Source organism: Muscardinus avellanarius (genome assembly GCF_963383645.1).
Source record: "Muscardinus avellanarius genome assembly, chromosome: 21".
NCBI lineage: Eukaryota > Metazoa > Chordata > Mammalia > Rodentia > Gliridae > Muscardinus > Muscardinus avellanarius.
This window is the reverse complement of record NC_137807.1, coordinates 5,747,545-5,768,705: the sequence shown is the minus strand read 5'-3', so window position 1 is coordinate 5,768,705 and position 21,161 is coordinate 5,747,545. Positions and strand designations below refer to the sequence as shown.

General features: G+C 58.7%; 1 protein-coding gene across 1 annotated transcript in view; it reads left to right on the top strand.

The window, feature by feature from the left end:
* Positions 1 to 21,161, top strand: part of RIMBP2 (RIMS binding protein 2) — a gene marked incomplete at its 3' end in the record, with an annotated part of 66,678 nt that overhangs the window by 14,578 nt on the left and 30,939 nt on the right. The window contains exons 4-7 of the mRNA XM_080717604.1: positions 5,274 to 5,378; positions 12,243 to 12,293; positions 13,522 to 13,542; positions 19,934 to 20,138. Of these exons, the coding sequence (XP_080573730.1) occupies positions 5,274 to 5,378; positions 12,243 to 12,293; positions 13,522 to 13,542; positions 19,934 to 20,138 (382 nt within the window). The remainder of the gene's footprint in view (positions 1 to 5,273; positions 5,379 to 12,242; positions 12,294 to 13,521; positions 13,543 to 19,933; positions 20,139 to 21,161) is intronic.

Sequence of the window (21,161 nt, the reverse complement as noted above, 5' to 3'; positions counted from 1 at the left end):
TAAAAGAGATTCCGGTTCCTGGAATTTGCCTGACGCTCACGGCTGTGCTGATGGATAGATCTGCTGTGCGGATGCCATGCGGATGGGCAGGACGTCACCTGCCACCGAAGACAGCAGCGTGCACGTGTCCCCTCTAGGCTTTAAAGACGCAGACTCTGCCCACGTGTGACCTCCCCAGGTGCTGGGGTGGGCGGGCACGGAGCGCCCCCTGATTGCTTCCGGCGCGCAGATCCCAGCAACCTGACAGTCGCAGGTGGCCGCGGTTCCCTCTCTGCTGGGCAGGTCCACCTGCAGCAGAGGACAGCCGCTTGGGTCTCACTGTGGGGGGGGGGGGGCGCTCGGGCCTCCTCTGCGCCACGGCCCAGCCCGGCCTTGCCTGGGGAGCTTGCTCCGCATTCGCAGGCGGCTTAAGCACTGGTGTGAACAGTCAGTCGACATCCGGCTATAAATATCACCGCTTTAAAAATAAATCCTGCCACAGGCAGCACGATTCAGACGGGTGTGTTCGGCTGTCGTGCACAATCCCCGGTGCTCTTCAGAGGTTAAATCTGCTCCTAAAAAATAGTGCTTGCCCAGGGATGGTATTCACATGGGACGGCGGAGGCCGGGCTCAGGCCTTTGGTGGGACTCTGCCTTTGGGTGGAGGCCAGGGGCTCCGGTTTCCCTCTGAGGACCCCGGGACAGCCAGCATCTTGGTGGAGGTCATGGGAGACAGTGTGAGCTGCTCCCAGGGGAGGCACTGGCGGCTCCCTGCGCTGCCAGGGAGCCTGGGAACCCCGGGGCGGCCGGAGGAGCTTCAGAGCCCTGCAGGAAGGGCTCGCGGGCCTCGCAGAATGTCCCAGGAGCAGCAGCTCGGGCGGCACCCTCACAGGCTCCACAGGAAGTCTCTGGGAAACCACACGTCTGAGGGTGGGGAGGGAAGAAGGTGAGCCTCGTCTCCTGTCATCTCTGCAGCCCTGGACGAGCTACTTAACCTCTCTGGGCCCATCTCCTTCTCTGCTGTGGAAATGTACAGCCCCAAGTTGTGCAGACACCCAGCTTGGCTGTGTTGCGTACTCGGCACCACAGCGCTCCTGGAACTTTCTAAGCCTGTGATGGTCTTGAGTGCTTGGCCGGGGCGCGCCTCTGGACAACCAGGCCTGCTACCTGCAGAGAGGGAGGTGGTGTTCTTTGCTGAGTTGGGACAATTTTTCTCTGAAGGAAGGAGATCAAGAATCCTATTCCAGACGACCTATTCCAGGCGCCAGCGTGGACACGGCGAGTAAGTCGTGGTTTGTGAGTTGGCGGAGGTTGTGTTTGGGCGCACGAGGAGAGCTGGAAGCTGAACCATGGCAGTGTGGCCCCACGTAGGAGTGGACAGAGCAGTAGCCACTCCAGCTGGAGGCCAGGAGGAACCTGGCCGAGAGGAGCAGGAGGACGGAGCAGAGGTTACAGGAGCGGGAGCCATCCTCAGGCCCAGAGGAGCACGTGTCCCTGCAGCTGGGAGACTTTGCCCGAAGGGGGCAGAGAAGAGGCATGGCGTGGGCACAGGGCTCCACGGTCATGCTGGCAGGTCATGCAGCAATTAAGTCACAAGGGTTGCAAAGTTATGTAATCTCACCAGTGGTAAATGTATCGTAATGGACTTACCTAGGCAGGTGGGGTGCGTCTGGAGAAGCTGGTCCCTGGGCTGTGGCTGTAGGGACTGTGCTTGTCTGTCTGTCTGTCTCTCTCTGTTCCTGCCTCCCTGCCCTGAGCTCTGCTGATATAACCTGGCCTAACATGGACTGGACCCCTGAAATCTCCAGAACTGTGAGCAAATAACTCTTCCTCCAAATTGTGTGGTCAGGTGTTTTGGATTCCAGCAGAGAGACTGCTGACCAAGACCGGCAGGAGGCCAGACTGAGCCTTGAGAGACAGAGATGGCGGAGAAGCGGGCAGTGGGTGGAGTCAGGCCTCTTGAGGAGGAATGTGGATGTGGCAGGGTCAGGCCCCGCTGGACGGGACGTGAAAGCGAGGGCCATTCCCGGCTGACCCTCCAGGGATCTGCACTTTCAGGTCTTTATGCTTTTCCGACACTGCTGTCCTATCTGCTCAGCAGCCTGGGGGATTAAATACTGTCTTCACCCACGTGCTAGCGTCCAGAGGACCGCAATCCCTGACTCCCCTTTAACCTCTGAGGCAGGGGGCCCACGATGCCCCTGTGGCCTCTGGAGCCACAGGGCCTGCAGCCCACGCCCGGGGCAGTTTCCACATTTGGGCTAAGTCTCTAATGAGTCTTTGTAAGGACACCAGCAACTTCCCTCCCGGCACTAAATAAAGACCACACAGGCTGCGTTCAGCGCCACCCACTTCCGGGATAAAGAAAGCAAGAAGATGAGCTGGGACTACAGACCCTCAAACAGCTGCGGCCGCGCCAGGGTGGTGACGGGGGGCTGGCCACACACTTTTCTCTCTCTTCTAGGATTGAGAGACCAGCGAGGCTGCTGCTCTGTGATCCCAACCTAGATATGGGCCAGTGGTTGGGAATGCCCTGGGCTGTGAGTTTTGACCGTCTTGGGATGGTTCTAGCTCTGCCACCGCCGCCGCCACCACCACCGCCGTATTCTAGCTGTGTGGCCCTAAGCAAGTGGATTGGCCTCTCGGGGTCTGCTGTAGAGATCGCAGCACTCAGCCTTCAGCACCGTGTGAGACAGCGGGTGGGCATCGCAAGGTGCATCTCCTCACTTGTGACCGTCATCCTGCCTGTGTGGTTGTGATGTTTGTAGTCCATAGTCCTGGGGTTGAATCCCTGGGTCACTTTGCAGGTCAGTGGCCAGCATTGGGCAGAACCACCCCTGAGCTCCTGGGAGCGCAGGGCTCCTGACCCCTCCAGGGCTCTGCTGCCTGGCTTGTCCCAGTGCTCCTGACCCCGCCTTGGGCCCTGTGCGGCTCCTCTGGAAGGCTGCAGGGAGGTAGCGGGGGCTGGAGGGGAAGTCGAGGCTGCCATAAAGAACCTTTAGAAACCGCCACACCCAACTGGTCACTTGGGCCCTGCGGGACCCACAGAGCGACGTGTCAGGAGTGGATGGCCAGAGGGCTCCATGGGGAACACCAGTCCCCTGCCTGGGCAGCGCAGGCCTGTGGGCTTGGAACTGGACTAGGCGGTAGAGGTGATGTGGTTGCCCTCAGTGTCTGTGGGTTTCTCATTTGAGGGGTCAACAAACCACAGGTCAAATAGACAAAGAAATCTGGGTGTGGTGGTGCACACTTGTAATCCCAGTACTTGGGAGGCTGAGACAGGAGGATCTGGGTTCACAGCCAGCCTCAGCTGCTTAGTGAGGCCCTCCTGAACTTAGTAAGACCTTGTTTCAAAATAAAGAATAAAACTGGGCTGGGGATGTAGCTCAGAGGTAATTGCTCCTGGGTTCAATCCCTAGCACCACAAAAAAGAAGAAAAAAGAAGAAAGAAAAAGAAGAAAAGGAAAGAAAGAAAAAGAAAAAGCCAGGTGTGGTGGTGTACATTTGTAATTCCAGTATTTAGGAGGCTGAGACGCTTAGTACTTAGGTTTGCAGGTTCAAAGCCAGTCTTAGAAACTTAGTGAGACCCTGTTTAAAATAAGCTGGGCATGGTGGTGCACACTTGTAATCCTAGTACTTGGGGACAGGGACTGAGATAGGAGGATCACAGGTTCGCAGCCAGCCTCAGCTACTAAGTGAGGCCCTGTTTCAAAATAAAAAATAGGGCTGGGGGTGTAGATTGGGGGTAAAACGCCCCTGGATTCAATCCCTAGTTCTGCAAAAATAATCAATGAATAAAATAGGGGTAGGGTTATATAGGAGGTAGGGCACCCCCTGGGTTCAGTCCCCAGTGCCCCCCCCACACACGGCAACTATATTGAACATACGGATCTTCCCTTGTCATTATTTCCTAAACAGTTTAGTGCAACGATTCACATTCACAGAGTCTCGCTATTTATAAAGATTCTATCAGGTATGTTATAAACCCTGGAGAGGTTGTTTAAAGTGTGTGAGAGGGTGGCGGAGGTAAGCTGAAATGCTACACCATGTCACGTAAGGGACCTGGGTGTCCGAGGACTCTGGTGTCCTCGGGGTCCTGAGCGCCTTCCCTGGTTGCCAAGGGATGCCTGGCGCCCTGGTACCCACAGACCAAGGCAGCGACCCGGCCTGGCCTGGTGTGAACGGTTCGTGGTCACGGACCAAGGCGCCGCGCTGCCTGGGTTTTGCTCGCTTCTGGGGGAGTTCTGTTTCCCAAGCATCCTGGGTTCCTGCGAGCATTCCATAGCAACGGCGAGCGGACCGCGTGTTTGTAGGGTAATCACAGCTCGGAGCACATGGGAGCGGCTCCTGGAGATACCGGAGGGCACACGAGGTGGCCACCCCGGATGCCGTACCCCAGCAAGGCTCTTGAATGCCAGCAGGTGACAGAACTCACCGGAAAAGAAAAGCAGAGACCTGTCTGTCTTTGGTTAAGATGGCTCCTCTCCACAATGTTCCCCAAGACAAAGAGCATTGGGTGGCGGGTGGGGGTGGACCAGAGGAACACAGGTGCCGCCCTGCACCATTGCCCTCCCGGTCTGCGCAGCAGGGACCTTCTCCATCCATCTACCGGCCGTCCTCAGCGTCAGGAGCCACATCACTGCCTTTAGACAGGTGCGCTCCACCCTCGCCACTCCTGAAGGCTACAGTCCTTGAGGACCCCCAAACTAAGTGGCATTGATAAGATCAAAAGTCAGCAGGCGTGGGGGCGCATGCCTGTCATTCCAGTCCTGAGGAGGCTGAGACTGGAGGATCACAGGTCTGTGGCCGGCCTCAGCAACTTGTGAGGCCAACTTAAACAAAGATAAAAAGTCCATAGCCTGGCACTGTGCCTGTCATCCTAGGCTTTGGGAGGCTGAGAGAGGAGGATGGCGGGTTGGAGGACAGCCTTGGCAAGTAGTGAGACTCAGCAACCTAGGGAGACCCTGCATCTAAAGAAGAAAGAAGCCAGGCGAGGTGGCGCATGCTAGTCATCCCAGCATTTGGGAGGCTGAGACGGGAGGATCGCGGTTCTCTGCCAGCCTCAGCTACTCAGTAAGGCCCTTTGCAACCCAGGGAGACCCTGTTTCAAAATAAAGAATAAAAAATAGGGCTGGAGGTGTAGCTGGAGCTTTGCGCAGATGCTAATTGCAATAAAAATCTAAGCAGCAGCAGCAGCGGCGGCGGCCTTGTGGGGGCTTGCTGGGTCGGGCTCCCTGCACCTCGGCCTGGGGCTCTGGGTGAGGCTGGCATCTCAGGGCCTCCTGTCTCCACAGCACATGCGTGAGGCCGCGGAGCGGAGGCAGCAGCTGGAGGTGGAGCATGAGCAGGCCCTGGCTGTTCTCAACGCCAAGCAGCAGGAAATCGAGCTTCTGCAGAAGGTGAGCCTGGGTGGGGTGCTCAGTGGGGGACCCCACTCCTCCCACAGAGGGGCCCCCGGCTCCCTGCTCCACCTGGGCTGCGGGTTCTCTTAGGGTGCCGGGAGCCACGGCCCGTAACCAGCTAGGGATGGAAAAGTGCTGACACCCACCGAGGCCGGAGACGCCAGGGAGAGGGCGCCCGGGCCCAGGGCTGGCTGTGGCGACCTGTGACATCGGCACGCCGGACACGCAGGGAGATGCGTCCTGCAGCCCCAGCCCGGGACATGCCCTGGGGAAATGCGGGCGTGTGTGTGAGCATGAGTGTGTGTGTGTGGGGTGATCCCACAGCGTTAAATCCCTTTCCCAGGCCTCTGCTGTGAGGCTTGAGGTACCTTCAGATCACGGCGGCTCCGTGTGACGCCATTGCAAGGGGAAGCTGTGGTTTATAGCCACTATTCATATGACGTGTTATCACGCAACCAATCAAGCTGCAGGCAATATTCATAGCTAGAACTCGTTAACAAGGGGGGGGGAGAAGGAGGGAGAAGAAGAGGAAGAAGGAGGAGGAGGAGGAGGAAGAAAGAGAAAAGGAGAGAGAGAAAGAACAGAGAGAAAGGAGAGAGAGAGAAAGGAGAGAGATCAGGAGAGGAGGCGCTGGGCATCTTGGCGCACCCTGTAATCCCAGTCCTCGGGAGGCTGAGACAGGTTTGAGGCAACCTAGGCCTCAGCAACTTAGTGAGATTCTGTTTCAAAATAAAAAATAAATAAAATAGGGATGGGATGTGGCTTGGTGGTAGAGTGCTTCTGGGTTCAATCCCCGGCATTTCACTGGGGGAGGGGAGGAGGCGGTGGCGGCAAGGACGGGCAGGGAAGGGGCCTGCAGAGCGCTCGGGCTGAGCTGCGTCCCTCTGGGGCACCTGCAATGGCCAGGGCTAGGAAAGCCGATGCAGAATTCCTGCCAGCCTGGCCCAGCGGGTAGAAGGTCCCTCTTGCAGAACACGGGGTGGGACCCCCTGAGGGAGTGAGCCAGGGAGGCCTGAGAATTGCCCCTGAGGCGTCCCGCCTCCACCCCTCCTGGGCTCTCTCCCAGCCAGAGCTAACCCCGAGGGCTGGGGTGAGGTCGGGCTGGGGGCCCCACACCCCTGGCCTCTGGTCTTTGATCTCACAGTAAAGTCCATAAGTGCTCCCAACCGGGTGGGAGCCGGGAAGCCCCGGCTTTTCCCGGCCGGAGTTCATTAGCAGCCAGTAGATGGCTGCGATACCCTTCCCTGGTCATTCACTGAGACCTCGTGGCGGGTAGATTTCATTAAGACAGCCCGGCGCTGGTTAGAATAAGTCGGCAGCACCCTGAGAAGCGGTATTTCATCAGATGGTATCTGGAAGGAGTACTGCAAGGTCGCGGGCAGAATTATTACTCTTCTCTTTTCTCCATGAGACCCGCCTTCCGTCTCTGCCAGGCCGGGCGTCTGAGACAGATAAGTCTGTAGAAATCTGATGCTGCCCAATAAGGGCGGCGGGACATTGTTTCTCGGCAGAACACCCTCCGAGAGCCGAGATATCCGAGGCCGGGGAGATAAAGGAGAGGAGACTCTGATCCAGGTCCCGTGGTCTCTTTGCGTTCAGTCCAATTTCCCGCCCCGCCCTCCCCGTTCATCTCTGCTTTGTGCACGCTGATGCTTCATCTGTCGGATGAAGAGAAGCCAGAGGAGATATGGATGTGCCAATTTTGTAATTTCTTAGAAACTCTGAGTTTTTAACACACACACACACACACACACACACACACACACACACACACACACACACAGACCGTTGAGTGAAAGGAGACAGCCAAACTCTTTCACAGGGTTCCTTTTCCCGTTGACTCAGCCCTGGGCGTCTGTCCGGCTGCAGGTGTTGCCGGTCAGCCATTCACCCACTCAGCAAACGCAGGTGGCCGTGTCAGCCGCTCAGCTGAGGCCGGAAAAGGGGGCGATGTCCAGGGAGCCCGGGCCTCTGCCCTCAGCGGGCAGAAGTAAGTTAAAAAAAAAAAATCAATTAGGCCTGGAGGATGACTTGTACAAAGCAGAAAATAGCGCCAAATGGCACTTGGCTGGATAGCGACTTTGGAGCGGGGCGCGGCATCAATGGGTAGCAGATGCCAGCCATGCCTGGGCCGGGGGCGGCTGCTGCTCAGCTCCCTGGGCGGCGGGGCCCATCCGCGGGCAGCCTGGCTTCCCCTGAGACCCGAGGCCGTGTGAACCCTGGCCCTCGTCTTCCCAGCGGGCATTTATTGAGCTCCTGTGTTACGGATGCTAACACGGGGCCCTGGTAAGAACCCCACACGGCTACGCCTGCGCGCCCTCTTCTGAGCACCCTGCGGCAGCCACGCCAGCTCTCTGGGCCCAAGCCCGGCCCCTGTGGGGGCTTTGCCCAGCCTGCCCGGCCCCTGGAACTGGCCTGATTTCATCACAGAAGTTACACCCAGGAGGCCCCACTCCCCGCGCACGTGGGCGCAGGGAGCCCGCGGGGTGGCGCCCGGACGAGCCTCTCATCTGTTCCTTCCTGGCCTGTAATCGTCGGGCAGGGGTAACGGGGGCGCCCCAGGCACTGCCTGCACACAGTAGGTGCTCAGCGATTCAGAGCCAGTGACACCTGCTGAGTGATTATAGAAACACACCCGCAGACTCCCCGTACATGTGGGCGCGGGGGCCAGTCTCCGCATCACCGACAAGGAGCCCCAGGTTCAAAGTGGGCTGGAGCCGGGCGTGGTGGCACACCCTGGTCATCTCAGCACTTGGGAGGCTGAGACCCAAGGAGGATCGCAGGTTCAAGGCCAGCCTCAGTGAGTCCTCTGCAACTCAGTGAGACCCTGTTTCAAAATAAAACCAAAATAAAACCAGAACAAAGCAGAGCCATCCGTGGTGGCAGCCCAAGGCTCTCTGCAACTTAGAGAGGCCCTGTTTTAAAATAAAAAATAAAACGGAGCCCAATGTGGTGGCCTGGCGTTGGAGCGCCCTCTGTTGGCCAGGCTGAGTCCTGGTCTAGTAGCACCAGGGACAAGCGGAGGATTTATTTCTCCACGTTCAAAATTCAGCTGCAGATCCCGGCTGAGCTACCACGGCTTAAAGCCCTCCTGCTAGTGATCCGAAATTTTCTTTTTTCCCCTCCGTTTCAAAGCTGCTACTGAACTTCCAGGGGCCAAGGGAAGGTGTTGGCCTCGCGGCGTATGATTCAGGTTTTGGCTGAATTTGTATCTCTCCTGGCGGCTTCCCCTGTGGTCTGGAGGCCCGGGGTGGGCACCGTCCCGGCCAGTTCTCCCCGATGCGCTCCTGGGGTCCCCGCCTTGCTCGGGGACGGAGGGGGACGCACCCCCTGCCCAGCCGGGGCCCAGCTCCAGCCCTTCCGGCCCTCGGTCCAGGCCCGAGAGTCTCATTGACTTTCCCAAAGGGCTTGCTTATTGGTTGGTTATGGATGGGTTGATATTGGGATCGAACCCCAGGGGCATCCAACCTCTGGGTTACACCCCCAGTCCTATTTTATTCTGTTATTTATTTTTGGAATAGGGTCTCATTATGTTGCTGAGGGCCTTGCTAAATTGCTGAGACTGACCTCAGATCTCCGATCCTCCTGTCTCAGCCTCCCAAGTCCTGGAATTACAGGCGTGTGCCACCATGCCTGGCTTCCATGGGGACTAATCTAAATAATACCCATGAATGACCCTCACCCACTCCATCCTTTTTTTTTTTTTTTTTTTGCGGGTCTGGGGATTGAACCCAGGGGCATCCGACCTCCGAGCTATACCCCCCGCCCTATTTTTTATTCTTTATTTTGAAACAGGGTCTCACTGAGTTGCAGAGGGCCTAAGTAGCTGAGGCTGTCCGCGAACTGCGATCCTCCTGTCTCAGCCTCCCGAATGCTGGGATGACAAGCGTGCGCCATCACGCCCGGCTCACCCACTTCATCCTAACCAACACCCTTACCACAGCCCGTTCGCCACGCTGCCTGGGTGGTTCTTGTTCAGAGCAACGTGCGCCCAAATCCGGTGTCCCAAGGGGGAGTCCGCCATCTTTTGTGTAAGCTTGTGTGTCTGTCTGTCTGTGTCTCTGTGTGGTACTGGGGATTGAACCCCGGGGCATCCTACCTCTGAGTTACAACCCCGTTTCTTTGGCTTTTTTGCTTTGAAGCAGGCCCTTGCTAAGTCGCTGAGGCTGAAGTGGCCGAGGCTGCCTTGAACCTGTCTCAGCTTCCCAGGTCTGGGATGACGGGTGAGCGCCAGGCTGGGCTAGCACGTCTCCTCTGAAACCATTGATGATACTGGGCTGCAGCTTCCTGGACAGATGATTTTCCCAAGGCCAGCCAGGCGCCTTCTCCGGGCACCAGAGGACCACGAGCACTTCAGCGGGAGTCCTGTGTTGGGGAAGGGCATGCTTTCCTGCACATCGGTGGTGGGGTGGGGGGCTCAAAGCGAGCCCCACCCACTCGCCGCTGCTGAGATCTCGCGAGAACCCAGCGCTGCCAATTTTAACTGTTAAATTTAACGTTCTATTCTGATTGTCCAAATGGCCCAGCCCGCAAGCAAGCCTGAGGAGATGAACCCCTAGTTTCCATCCGAAGCCGGAAACCAAGTCTCCGCTGCCAGCTTGGCGGGGCTTCGCCAGCCTGCCACCGGATTCTTCTTTTTTTCAATCCTGCCAGTTGAAAACTGTCTTTGAATGGCGGTGTTATTTATATAATCCCTATATGTTCCCCGGCCGCTTGTCTTTTTTTTTTCTTCTTCTTTCTCTTTTGCAACTTGTATGGTTTGTGCTCCGAAAGGAACAATTTTAAGCCCTCGGCGCTTGGGCTAAATTCAAGAATGGTGTAATTAATGCGCTGGGTTCTGTTCACTTGCCGAGCTCCAAACCCTCTTTGGGAATCCATGCAAATGAAACGCGTGCGCGGAGTCTGTGGAAACGGCGGGCTCGCGCCCCCTTCAATCTGCGCCGGGAGCCAAGTTCTTCCCGCTCTCCCAGCCCACACGCAGCCTTGCCAGCCAGAGGCGGAGCCGCTTGGATATGTTCACTTGCTTTTTCATGATGGTGAATAGCCCGGCATGAAGTCTTCTCCAGCACCTGGAGAAAGCGGGTCTTTAGAAACTGACAATCCTAAATGTCAGTTTTAACTCCACACACGGATTCTTGATTAGAGCTCGCGTTTTAAGTCACAGGTGCACTGTATCATCGGAAAAGACACTTTTTTTTTTTTTTTTTTGCAGGTATTGAACCCAGGAAGGTTCCACCTCCAAGCTATACCCACCCTATTTTTTTTTCTTTATTTTGAAACAGGGTCTCACTAAGTTGCAGAGGGCCTCGCTAAGTAACTGAGGCTGGCTGCGAACCTGCGATCCTCCTGTGTCAGCCTCCCAAGTAGTAGGATGACCAGTGTACACTACCGGCCCCGCTAGAAAGACACTCCTTCCAGAAAGGCAATGTTGGACTGGGATGTAGCTCAGAGGCCAAGCGCCGCCCTGGGTTCGATCCCCAGTCCAAAAAATAAAAAAATAAAAAAGACCCCTTTACAAAGGCAGCGTTTCCTGCCTCGGGAATGTCTGGGAGACAGCGGGGCCCAGCTCGGTGGGTGCACAGCGTGCAAGGGGTTCAGGCGGCCCGAGGTGCGTTTCTCCTCGGCCCCACACAGCGGCCTTAGTCAGACTCCCTCCCAGCTTCCGTTTCTCCAACTTTCGAATGGGAGCATCCTAGCTGGGCGCGGTGGCGCACGCCGGCAAGCCTAGTACTTGGGAGGCTGAGACAGGAGGATCGCAGGTTCAAGGACAGCCTCAGCAAGTTAGGGAGCCCCTTAGCAACTTTAAAATAAAAATAAAATAAGCCGGGCATGGTGGCGCATGCTTGTAATCCCAGCATTTGGGAGGCTGAGACCGGAGGATCGCAGTTCGCGGACAGCCTAAGTAAGCTACTTAGTGAGGCTCTCTGCAACTTAGTGAGACCCTGTTTCAAAATAAAGAATAAAAAACAGGGCAGGGGGTGTAGCTCAGAGGTCGAATGGCCCTGGGTTTCAACCCCAGACCCACACACAAGAAATAAAATAGAAATAAAATAGGACTAAGGGTGTAGCTCAGAGGCAGAAAGCCCCAGGGATCAATCCCTAGTCTCACACACACACACACACACACACACACACACACACACACACACACACACCATGTTCTTAATGACCGATGACAGATCCATCCATCAGTACTCTTGGTTTCCCAGAAGGAAATCTTGCCCTTACAAACATGAAAAATCTGACTTCGGGTATGGCTGGCTCCAGGGTCCGTATGAGCTATCCCAGACACAGCCGAATCCCAAATCCCACCGGAGCCCCTTTCTTTCTCCCCCCTGGGCTGGCTCCTCCTCACGGTGGGGGAGGCTGCGGCTGCGCTCACCTGTGACCTCTTGCGTTACTTCCAAAAGGAAAGAGACCGCCCTCTCTCCCAGAGCTCCCCGACGAGGGACCACTGCTCAAATCACGCGGGTGAATAAACACCCCCGCCCGTGGCGGCGCTGCTCCGGGAAGGACTAGCGGGACTGAGGCCGTGGGCGATTCTGGGCCACGTTCACAGGGGCCCGTCTGCTTTCCCAAGCAGTGAAGGACACCGGCGGGGGTGAAGGGGCTCGCTTTGCGGAGACCCTTCCCACCAGCAGGCTGTGGCCGAGTCCCACAGCCCTGTCCCGTCCCTGCTACATCTCCGGAGAGCTTCGAAGCCGGTCCGCACCCTCTCCCCGCAGCCCGCAGTCCACAGGGCTGGGGGTTTACTGGGGAGTAAAAAGCACATGAACACCTGCCGCCCAGGCGTGAGCGGACCTCTCCTCCCTCCTCCTTCAAACACGGCCTCTCTCTTCTCTCTCTCTCTCTCTCAAAAAGGCTCAGGTTGAAGCCAAGAAGGAGCACGACGATGCCGTCCAGCTGCTAGAGGTGAGCGGGCAGGGAGGTGGGGACAGAGGTGAAGCAGGCTCCCTGGGTCGGAGCGGGCTGCCCTGGGGCCGTGACCCTCACTGGCACAGTGCCGACTCCCCAGGAGGGTGGGGGTGTGTTCCCACAGGCGTCTCGCTGAGGGGCACACGACTCATCCTGGCGGGTAATTTGCGGGATCAGAGAAAGGAGGACTGGACAGTCGCCCTCGGAGCTCCCAGGGCCGCGGCACCCGTGGGAGAGGTCTCAGCCACCAGAGCTGCGGGGCAGCTCTCGTGCCTGGCTTTCAGTGCCAGAGTCCTTACAGTTAGAGAGAGGCGGAGCCCTGGGGGCTGCCCGAAGGCCTCGCTGCCCATATTCTTTGGGCACAGAGAGCATCGGGTCCCACCTGCCCCAGAGAAGGGTCCTGTAAAGAATTGCCCCAGAGCGGCCAGGGGAGCGGCCAGGGGAAAGCTGGCCCCCAGATAAAGGAGGGGGTGGCTCTCTACAAGATGGCCTTGTTCCCCATCCCCAGGGGGAAACGGAATACCGGGGCCTCTGACTTTGCCTTTCAAAATCTATTCCTCCCTGCGAGAAAGGCGTGGTCAGAACTGCCTTGGATCCAGCGGGCGTGGTGGGCACGCTTGTCATCCCAGCATCCGGGAGGCTGAGACTGGAGGGTCGTGGCTTGCAGCCAGCTTCAGCTACTTAGGCCCTTTGCAATTCAGGGAGACCCTGCTTAAAATAAAGAATAAAAAATAGGGCTGGGGGTGTAGCTCAGAGGTAGAATGCCCCTGGGTTCCAGCCCCAGTACTGAGAAAGAGATCTGCGATAGATATTCCCAAGTGCATTTTAGTTAACGCATATCGGGAAGGATGCGCAGGATAAATGGCCCACAGAAAAGTCCACGCCCGAGACCCACCCGGGGGACAGGCTACTCCCCGGCCGCCAGCTCTGTCCCCTGCCCGCCCGCCCGCCCGCCCGCCCACCGTACTTGCGAGCTCTCCTGGTTGGAGCTGGGCTCCCTTGCCTGCAGTCACCCCAGACCGGTCGCCAGAGCATTCCCGGGCCTCCCAAGCTGCACCCGAGCCCTGGCCCACAGTGCCTTTTGGCGACGCTCACTTTAAACGGTGTCCAGGCAGCGTGCCTGGCATTGGTGTCTGCATGACGGAGACGGCCTGTGGCTGCGCTGAGGCCGTTCTTTTAATTCATTTCATCTCTTTGTGATTGTCTTGCTTGGCTCTCCGCCCAGAACACCCTGGACAGCATGCAGGTACCCCGAGAGTGGCGTCCCCTGCCCCGCGTGCTTGGCCCGCTCCCCACGCGGGCAGCCGTGAGCCCCGGGCCGGCTCAGTCTCGTCTCCCCCACCACGGGCACCCTGAGGTTCCCACCCCAGGCACCTGCTGGTGCCGGGCTCGGGCTCCTTAGCCCGGAGCTGAGCAGCCGGCACTGGAATCAAAGTGTGATTCTCCGGTATGTCGGTATGTCGGCCGGCCCGGCGCACAAGGCTCCCTGCTTTCTGCCAGCGCTGTGAATTCAGATGACTTGGGGGTGGGGGGCCGGGCGGGGAGAATTGGGAGGCTGAATCTGCCCTCAGGCAGGAACACCCGTGCCTGGGCCCGGGTCCCAGCCCAGGCTTGGGGCACGGGCCGTCAGAATTCATAGCACTGGGCCAACCTGTGCAGCACGCTTTTCTGTCGTCTGGGTCCACAGCGAGCTCCTTCCGTGGCCAGCAGGGCGGGCCTCGTGCTCCTCATTCAAGCAGAGTTGGAGGAAGAGTTCAGAGACAGAAGCTCTCCCAGGCTAGCGAGGGGCTCTCAAGATGGGGCCTGGCATTCGGGAGGCTGACAGGAGGATCCCGGTTCACAGACAGCCTCAGCTACTTAGTGAGGCCCTTGGCAACTCAGTGAGACCCTGTTTCCAGATAAAGAATAGAAAATAGGGCTGGGGTGTAGTTCGGAGGTAGAATGACCCTGGGTTCTATCCCCAGTACTGGGGGAAAAAAAAGACGGGGCCTGGGAATAGCAGTGTCTGTGTTTTCTTATTAGGCAGATTCTTGGGTGAGGCCCAGATCTACTGAATGGGATCCTTTGGCGTGGGGCAGAGGCCAGGGTTCTACGCAGTTGGTATCGGCAGTGTTGAGCAAGCCCCCGGGTCAGCTCCCAGGAGGAGGGAAACCAGACCTCAGTGACCAGGCCTCCCTCTCCCATCCCCCAAACACCTACCGAACCCCGGGGTGCTGACTGAGACGCAGAGGTGAAATGGTCACCCAGTCATCAAAGAACGCCTCCCCTCCCAGTAGCAGTTCTCAAGTCAAGCGTCCGCATCTTGGGAGAATGTGTTCCCTCCCGGTACCAGCGCGACTGAGCTGAGACAGAATAAATAGCCCGCTAGGAAGAAGGGCTCCCGCCTTGCCCAGCAAAACTGGCCGGAGCATACCTGGGGCAGCGGTGAGCGGGCCAGCTCTGCAGACGCAGCCCGGCCCTGCTCTCCGAGGAGCCGGTGGTGGCCGGCGGGTGGGCAACAGGCGGCGTCTGTCCACTAGGACGAGGGTCAGTTCTCCAGCATCGAGCCCTCCGGGCTGGCGGCGGGGACCCAGAAAAGACGAACATTGGAGTTGCAGACACAGAGCCAAGCTTCTCCAGAACAACTACCGTGTGTAAACCCGAGAGCGCAGCGTCCTTGGAGCTGATAGAAGGCTCTAGCAAAACAAAGAGACAAGAGGGAAGGACCGCCGAGACACCGGCGGCACCGTCCTGGGAGCTCCCTGGGTCCTCTGAGAGACCGTGAGTGCCCGTCCCGCTCAGGCTACGGGTGTCCCCCACTCTGAGCATGTCCCCAGGAGGCGCCCGCGCCGTGGACTTGCACGTGAGCGGAGGGTTCTGGGCTCCGGTGCAGGTGCAGCCCCATCTCTCCTGGCGCCCCCGGTCGCCTCCTCCTGGGGCAGCTGCCCCCTTCTCTCTCAAAACAGTCCAGGCTTGGACCCTCATGTTGGCTGTTCTTCTGGAAGTCAGGGGAACAGGCCGGCCGGGCAGGTGTGGGCAGCCGGCAGATGCCCGTCTTCCTTCCTGCCTTGCAGACCCTGCGTCCTCATTCGCAATCTCTGCTGCTCCACTTGGTGATTGGAGAGCGCTTGCCCGGCGACTGCGCTCCTGTGGGGTCAGAGCACCGTGGGCCCAGCGGCGCCGGGGCTCCCCAGCCTGCAGGCGGCCGGGTCTGGGAGGGAGGCTGGGCGGGCGGAGAAGGGCCGGCCAGGTGCACAATCAGGGGAGCCCCACCTTCCCCGCGCACCACTGGGTGTGACTCTGCAGGGGGCTCTGATACCGAAATAAACACCGCTGTCCAGACACACCAGCCAGGGCAGAACAAGGGCGTCTTCCCTGCGTCTCTTGGAGATGGTTGTTCTGTTTATGGGGCCATGTCGCCGGCTGCCTGGGCTCCGTGGCTGAGGCCCACGCTTCCCCTGGCCAGCCGTGGCCGGGGCGGGGACCGTGTCCGTGGAGCTCCTGGGGAGGGCCATCAGGGGAACCTTGGGGTCCACCGCTGGTCTGCATGACTGAAGCCCCCGTGGGTCCCTCTGCCATGGCTGCCGGCTCACGGGGAGCTGCTAGGCTCTCTCTCAGGGCTGACATCCTGCCTGCCATTGAAGCTGGTTCCCTGATGTGCAGAGGACCAAGCCGGGGTGGGGGGAAGGAGAGACACTGGTGGGGGAGGCTCGGCCGCTCCCCCGCGGCCGGGATATACCCTGAGCCGAAGCACGGGCTCTGCCCACACGGACGGACTTGGCGGGAGCTGCAGCCGGCAGGTGCAGCCTGCATTCACGCAGTCGGCTCTGAGTCCCAGCTCTGCGCACAGCAAGGTGCTCCCACGCAGCACCCTGGGTGCTCACTTGGGGGATAGCTGCCAGCCTGCCAGGCCTCCACCTCGGTGTCTGGACACAGGACAACTTAGAGACGCACCCCCAGTGCCCGAGACGACAGCAAAGGCGCCTGACGACGTATACCTGCTGCGCTCAGAACTGAGCCAGTCCTGAGGCCCCAGATGCTTCTGATTTCTCCACATTGCCCCTCGCTTCCACTACCTGGGAGTCGGCCGATTGTCTCACCCCAGCACTGACGTAGTCATTAGCATGCCCGGGCATCGAGGGGGACGCGGCTAGCCATGCCCAGCGTAGCCCTTCTGAAGCTGCGTGGACCACCCTCTGTGGGCACCACAGCTGGTGACCTTTTGTCCCACAGTGGCGGTCAGCTCACGGGGCCATGCGTGCTCCATCCTGAAGGATAGCAAACTACAGAGCACGGAGCCCAGCCCCGGGACGCCGTGTCCAGTGTGTCGAGACCTGCGCGGTGCGGGTGGAGGTGTCTGCAGAGACCCTGGGCCCCGTCAAGCCTGCCTGGATTCTGCACGCCATCTGCTGATGCTGGGGAGACCTGCGCTTTTCAGATTACAGCAATCAGGGCTGTGCCCCTCTGGACCTGCCCGGACCCAGTGTTAGGCTTGGAGCACCTGCTGATGTTTAAAGCGAGAGGTTTTACCTGGAGACAAAGTTTCCTGCTTCTCTTGGAAAACAGGAATGTTGCCCAGGAGGGGTCGGCCGGACAGAACCCAGACTCTGAGCTGCAGGGTCTCCGTGGCTGTCGGGCTGTGCCATGACAGGTCTGTGCCTCTGCACAATCGTGGCCACTGAATACGCACCGCTGTCTTCTCTGTGCGGCGTTCTGAGCCTCATGCTGAGCGGGGGCTGGCGGCTCGGGGGCTGGCCTTCACGGGCGAGGCAGGATGCCCAACTGAGGTAAATCAGACCCAACAGCCTGCAGTCTCTGGCCTTGGCTTCAGCGGTCCCCTCGCTGCAGAACCCCGCTCAGGCTGGCCGCAGCCTCAGGCACGTTCAGTACCCCCCGATCTGATGCAAGGCCCCCAGAGATCAGCCCCATGCACCACCGCCATGTCTTCCTCTGTATCTACATGGTACCTGTACTATTATCTTTATAGTTAAAAAAAAAAAAAAGCCGGGCGTGGTGGCGCACGCTTGTAATCCCCGTGCTTGGGAGGCAGAGACAGGAGGATCGCGCAGGTTCGAAGCCAGCCGCGTGCGCTGGCTTAGGAGACCCTGTTTCCAAATATAAAATGTAAAAAGAGGTCTGGGAGTGTAGCCCGGAGGTAGAAGGGCTTCCAGGAACCCCAGTACCACCACCAAAAAAAAAAAAAAAAGCAGAGCCGGAAGTGGTGGTGCACGCTTGTAATCCCCGCGCTTGGGAGGCTGAGACAGGAGAATCGTGCAGGTTCGAAGCCAGCCTCAGCTACCGAGTGAGGCTCTCAGGAACTTAGACCTTGCTTCAAAGTATAAAATAGATCTGGGAGTGTAGCCCGGAGGTAGAAAGCCCCTGGATTTCATCCCCAGCACACACACACACACACACACACACACACACACACACACACAACAGTTTACTTTTGAAACTTTTTTATTTTGAAGTCATCATAGATTCACAGGAGCTTACAAAAAAAAAAAAGCAGCCGAGAGTCCTGCGGACCGTCTCACCTCCACAGGAGCGCAGGAGTCCAGCCCAGCAGCCGACGTGGAGCCATGCCACGGCCCAGGCTCAGATCCTACCCGCCGCCACAGGCCCTCGATTTAGCTTCAGGGCACACTTCTGAGGAACTTGGCTGCGATATGGATCGGAGAAATCACCCCGGTCAGGAACGCAGACCATTCGAACCCAGAAGACACCCCAACCGACCCTCCACGGCTGCACCCTCTTTAGCCCTCATGCCCACCACTCTGGTCTACACTGCGATAACATTGCCATTTCAAAAACGTCAGACAGATGAACAGCCCATGCGCTTCTCTGGCCAGAGTGTCTTTATACGGGCACACTGTCAAGCAACGTGGCTTGGCTGTGTTTCTCCGGGAGCACTTTAAAGCGAGTCCGTGGCTGTTGAAACGCCCTCGTCTCCCAGGCGCCCCGGCGTCTCTGGCCGCACAGGAGCCGCAGCTCCTGGTAAGGCGGGCGAGCTCAGCGTCTCCCCAGCTCTCCTGCCCAGGTTTGACTCCATGCCTCCCTCGGCGGAGACGGCGCTGCTGGCCGGGCTCATTCAGCTTTCTGAAATGAAGAATCCTACTGATTTTTGTTTTGAATGAATTGAGGAAATTAATTATAGGCTTGAGATCGGTTGGGTTTATTTTTAGAAATCCGTGATCTCAGACATAAATAGCGCTTCATTTGGGACAGAGGAACGGAGCTGCTTCCGGTGGGGGAGGCGGAGGAGGAGGAGAAGGGAGAATAAAACGAGGGAGGGGTGGCCATCGTTGAGCTACGATGCCATGGCAGCTAGCATCCCAACCTTTCCCTCATGCCCCCATTAAACCCGGATCAGCCGGGCAAGGTGGCGCACGCTTGTCATCCCAGCATTCAGGAGGCAGAGACTGGAGGGTCGCAGTTCGCGGACAGTCTCAGCTACTTAGCGAGGCCCTTCGCAACTCGGTGAGACCCTGCTTCATAAATAAAAAGACTAAAAAATAGAGATGGGGGTGTAGCTCAGAGGTACAATGCCCCTGGGTTACATCCCTGGTACTGCAAACAAAACAAAACAAACAAACTGAAAAAACCCTGTATCTACTGAGCTCAGGCATCTGCGCCTGGTGCTGAGGACGCGGCAGGATCCAAGGTGACAAAGGCTGCCCTCAGGGACCGACATCTCAGCGCGGGGCAGACGGCGCGCAGAGCTACTAACAGCGCCGATGGGATCTCCCGGCCGTCCCAGGATCCAACGAGACGCCTTGCGCGCAGACGGAGCCACCACCTACCTCCACGAGGATGCTCGCGCCAGGGCTCCGCTCTCTCTCCACCCATTCTTGACAGATGTTTACAGAGCCCTGACTTTGTCCCCAGTTCAAAGTGATGGTGCGGAGGCCAGGTGTCTTGGGTCGGTCCTGGAGGCAGAGGAGAAACCGACATGAAGGTGGCCACGAAGCCAGGGTGGATGCAGGGAGGAAAGTGGCCCCCACTTCTCTGCCCCGTTAGCCCCACCCCAGCGCTGGGTCAGGAAACAGCGACCATGTTGTGAGAGCAGCTACCATGTGCCCAGGCCTGCGCTGTCCGAGGAGGGAGCTCGCTGGGCACCCTTCCCGTGTGTGTGTGTGTGTCCCCCAGGAAGGGGGATCTTGCAATCCCCGGGGCTCCTGAGTTGTCTTCCCGCTGCTGCCCGCAAGTGGCGGTGACCCAGCCCCAGAGATGGACTCTCCCTCATATCTTGGGAAGCAGCGGCAGTCTCTGGGTCCTGCGGCCCCAGCGGCCGGGCCCCTCACAAGAACCACGGCTCCTGTGGGTTAGCAACCGAGCTGCTCCGGGCCTGTGCGAGTCACGGCCGCCCGGCGAGGTGCACGGTGCGCAGCAGAGCCCAGAAGAGTCAGAGGTGGCTGCGATTGCGCCGTGCGGGGTTTTTTGGCACCGGGTGGATTCTCGCGGTGGCCACGGTGAATGGGCATCAGGGTGACCAGGCACAACTGCCCCGCGGGGGTGGGAGGCAGCCCCCAGCGCACACACAGGTACACACACACCGGCACAGGAGCGTGCACACCGTCACGCACACAGCACACACACAGGCCTGTGCGCACGTGTCCCCCGCCGTCTGCTGACTGCATCCTGCCTGTGCTCCTTAGGCCAAGGTCTGCGAGCTGGAAGAGAAATGTCGGACGCAGAGTGAGCAGTTTAACCAGCTATCCCGGGACCTGGAGAAGTTCCGGCAGCACGCCGGGAAGATCGACCTGCTGGGTGGCAGCTCGCCGGCCTTGCTGGATGCGGCCTTCGGCCCAGGGAAGGCGTTCCCGCCCTACGTGAATGGACTAGCCACTGCCATCGGCAAAGGTGAGAGCTGCCGCCCTTGCCGGGCCTGGCCAGGGGCCTCCCGGCCTCCCGGAGAGGCTGGGCACGACAGCGGCTGGGGGAGGGCGAGCGCCCTGAGGGCAGGACTCAGGCACAGCCCTGGCCATAGTACCCTGTTCTAGGAATTTCACAGAAGCCAGGGCGACAGGGTCGATGCTATGCTTAGACTCATTTCACAGAACAGAGAAGCCAGGCTGCTTGCGTGGGGCTGCACAGCAGACTTTCAATGAGGCCGGGCCAGGGACCAGGAGTCCGGCTTGGGGCCTGAGCTGTGGCGGCTGCAGTCAGGGTCGGCGCTCCTGTCTTTTCATCCTGGCGCCTATGACAGTGAGGTGCCATCCTGGGCTCCGGCTCCACCAGGCAGGCAGGAGTGGCCGGCTCCCTCCCTGCCTCCCTCCCACCCTTGCGTTCTCTTTCCTCCTCCCATCCTTCTTCAGTGCTGAGAACCAGCCCGAGGCCTCTCACACACCAGACAGCTGTCCACCGCCGGCCATACCGCAGCCCCAGTGCGTCCACGTTCCCTCTCCATCCGCCCTTCCAGCCCTCTGGCTCGCTCTCTATGAGCTACAGTGGTGGACAGAGAGGGAAATGCAGGGCCAGCCACAGGACCAGAGAGGAACCCTGGCAGATATGTTTGCCTGCAATTTCTTTTCTTCTTCGCAGCCTCCTCTTCCTCCTCCTCCAACTCCTCCTCTTCCTTTTTCTTCTCCTCCTCCTCCTCCAACTTTTCCTCCTCCTTCTCCTCTTCCTCCTCCTCCAACTTCTCTTCCTCCAACTTTTCCTCCTCCTCTCCTCTTCCTCTCCTTTCCCTTCTCTTCCTCCTCCTTCTTTTCATCATCCTGCTGAGAATGGAGCCCAGAGGCATTCCATTTCTGAGCTATACCCCAGCCCTGTTTTTTTCTTTATTTTGAAACGGGGTTTCAGTAAGTTTCTGAGGGTCTCACTAAGTTGCTGAGGCTGGCCACGAACCTCTCAGCCTCCAAGCACTGGGATTCCAGCACAAAC